This window comes from Sarcophilus harrisii, chromosome 2 (assembly GCF_902635505.1).
Source record: "Sarcophilus harrisii chromosome 2, mSarHar1.11, whole genome shotgun sequence".
In the NCBI taxonomy this organism is placed as follows: Eukaryota; Metazoa; Chordata; class Mammalia; order Dasyuromorphia; family Dasyuridae; genus Sarcophilus; species Sarcophilus harrisii.
The window spans coordinates 252,000,051-252,002,265 of NC_045427.1; the positions used below are offsets into that span (position 1 = coordinate 252,000,051).

A 2,215-nucleotide genomic window follows, 5' to 3' on the forward strand; every position below is an offset into this window, starting at 1 on the left:
TCCCCTCTACCAGTTAAATAAGGTAATTCTTCTACTATCAAAATCCTTCCTCTGTTCTACATGGTCAAATAATGATCTTGCATAAATCCATTATTTGAACAAAAATATTTATGTAAACAATTTAGAAATCACCTCTATCTGTCTTCCCCAGATCCAAAACAATATTCCCAATATTCCAATGTCCTTGCAGAAACTCAAATTCACTCCAACAAAACCAAATTCATCCTTTCCACCTCCAAGCTTCAACTTATTGTTAATAAAATATTTTTATTTTCCTTTTCAGTGATTTAAGAGATTTTCTTGAAATTTGCAAGCAGATTGCACACTTTTTTCATTGCCATCTTCATCTCTTTGTTTCTCAGTGTATAAATGACTGCATTGAGAAAAGGAGTAAGAACTGCATCAAAAATAGCAAGAAATTTATCTATATGTGACGTGGGGAATGGCCAGATATAAAAAGAGATCAAGGGACCAAAAAACAAAATCACAACAGTGATGTGAGCTGACAGAGTAGAGAGAGCCTTGGAAGAACTTCCTGAAGAATGCTTCTGAACAGTGACTAGGATGAAAATGTAGGAGATGATCAAGATACAGAAAGAACCCAAGGAAATGAAGCCACTATTAGCAATGACCATGAATTCCAATCTATCTGTATGTGTGCAAGCAAGTCTGATGAACCGAGGGAGGTCACAATAAAAGCTGTCCAATTCATTAGGACCACAAAATGGCAGATTAACAACAAAAGCCAGCTGGATCACTGAGTGGATGAAGCCAATGATCCAAGCAGCCACCAGGAACATAGCACACATCCTTGGACTCATAATAGTCAAATAATGGAGAGGCTTACATATGGCAACATATCTGTCAAAGGCCATGGCTATAAGCAATACCATCTCAACACCACCAATCAAGTGAATAAAGAACATCTGAGTGATGCAGCCAGAGAACGATATGACCTTGCGTTTTTTGAAAATATCATATATCATCTTGGGGGAAGTAACAGAGGAAACTCCCAGATCAATGAAGGAGAGATTGGCCAGCAAGAAGTACATGGGTGAGTGTAAACAAGGGTCAGAAGTCACTGTGAGAATAATCAGGAAGTTTCCCATCATGCTTGCCACATAAAACACAGACGAGAATAGAAAGATGAAAAGCTGCATATACCAAGAATTGGTGAGTCCCAAGAACACAAACTCTGTAACCACAGTATGATTCTTTCTTTCCATTGTCTTGGTCAGTGATACCACCTTGACAGTCACCTTTAAGAAGAGAATAAAGAGAGAACCAAATTATTTTGAATAATATTAATGTTCCAGAATTCAAATTAACAAACATTATTATTCACCTACTATATGTTGGATGCAGTGCTAGCTACTGTAAATACAAAATCAAAATACTGATCTTGTCCTCAAGAACCTTGAATTCTACTGGGGAAAAAAACAACAAGTTCAGGAGAGAAGTAAATATAAAATATGCTAACTTATTTGGAGGGCCAGAAGTAACAGCTCTGAAAACTGAGGATCTCTCAATTACTATACTTGCTTACCACCTATCCAACTAATCAGGACTTGCTTTCCTATAATTAGACTGCAAATTCCCTCTCAAAGTTTACCACTAACATTCTTTATTACCAAACTCAAAGACCTAAGTGTTCATCCAACTTGAACTCTCTGAAATTTTTTAAATTATTGATGAGACTAGATGAGATTTTTGAGTAGAAGGAAATAGTACATCAGAGCTCTTCCCCACCGTGCCTCCAACAAAAATTAAGAAAAAAACACACACCAGAATACTGATTGGGATGTGTTTTATTTTTTTAAATCACATTGTGCATTTTTTTTTTTAGCCCAGATTACCATGGAAAATAGGTCTGCAGACACTATAGACATTAAAGTGATTATCTGAAGCTCTGCACTAAAACTGGAAGGGCTTCTACATCTGGTACAGAAGGAACTTACCTTGTGCAGAAAGAATAATCATCCAGCAAGTAGAAGTGTAGAATTTCCAGGTGCTGAATAATTATTCTTCCTGCACAAGATGAATTCTGGATCTGCTGCATCACAGCAGCTTGAGGAGATAATTTGTTTCTAGGGATTAGCGGAGATCAGGACAGCAATAGTTTGTGGAACCTGATCTATTTATGGAGTAGTATGAAATAGAGCCCCAAATTAATCTGAAGACTATAAAGGAATAACAATGACTATAAGCACAGACC

At 36.7% G+C, this 2,215-nt stretch overlaps 1 protein-coding gene across 1 annotated transcript; it reads right to left on the reverse strand.

Moving 5' to 3' along the window:
* Positions 1-287: 287 nt before the first annotated feature.
* LOC100920869 (olfactory receptor 4F3/4F16/4F29-like) lies at positions 288-1,226 on the reverse strand. Its single transcript, XM_003759221.2, has one exon. The coding sequence runs from the start codon at positions 1,224-1,226 to the stop codon at positions 288-290; it is 939 nt and encodes a 312-aa protein (XP_003759269.2).
* Positions 1,227-2,215: the final 989 nt, after the last annotated feature.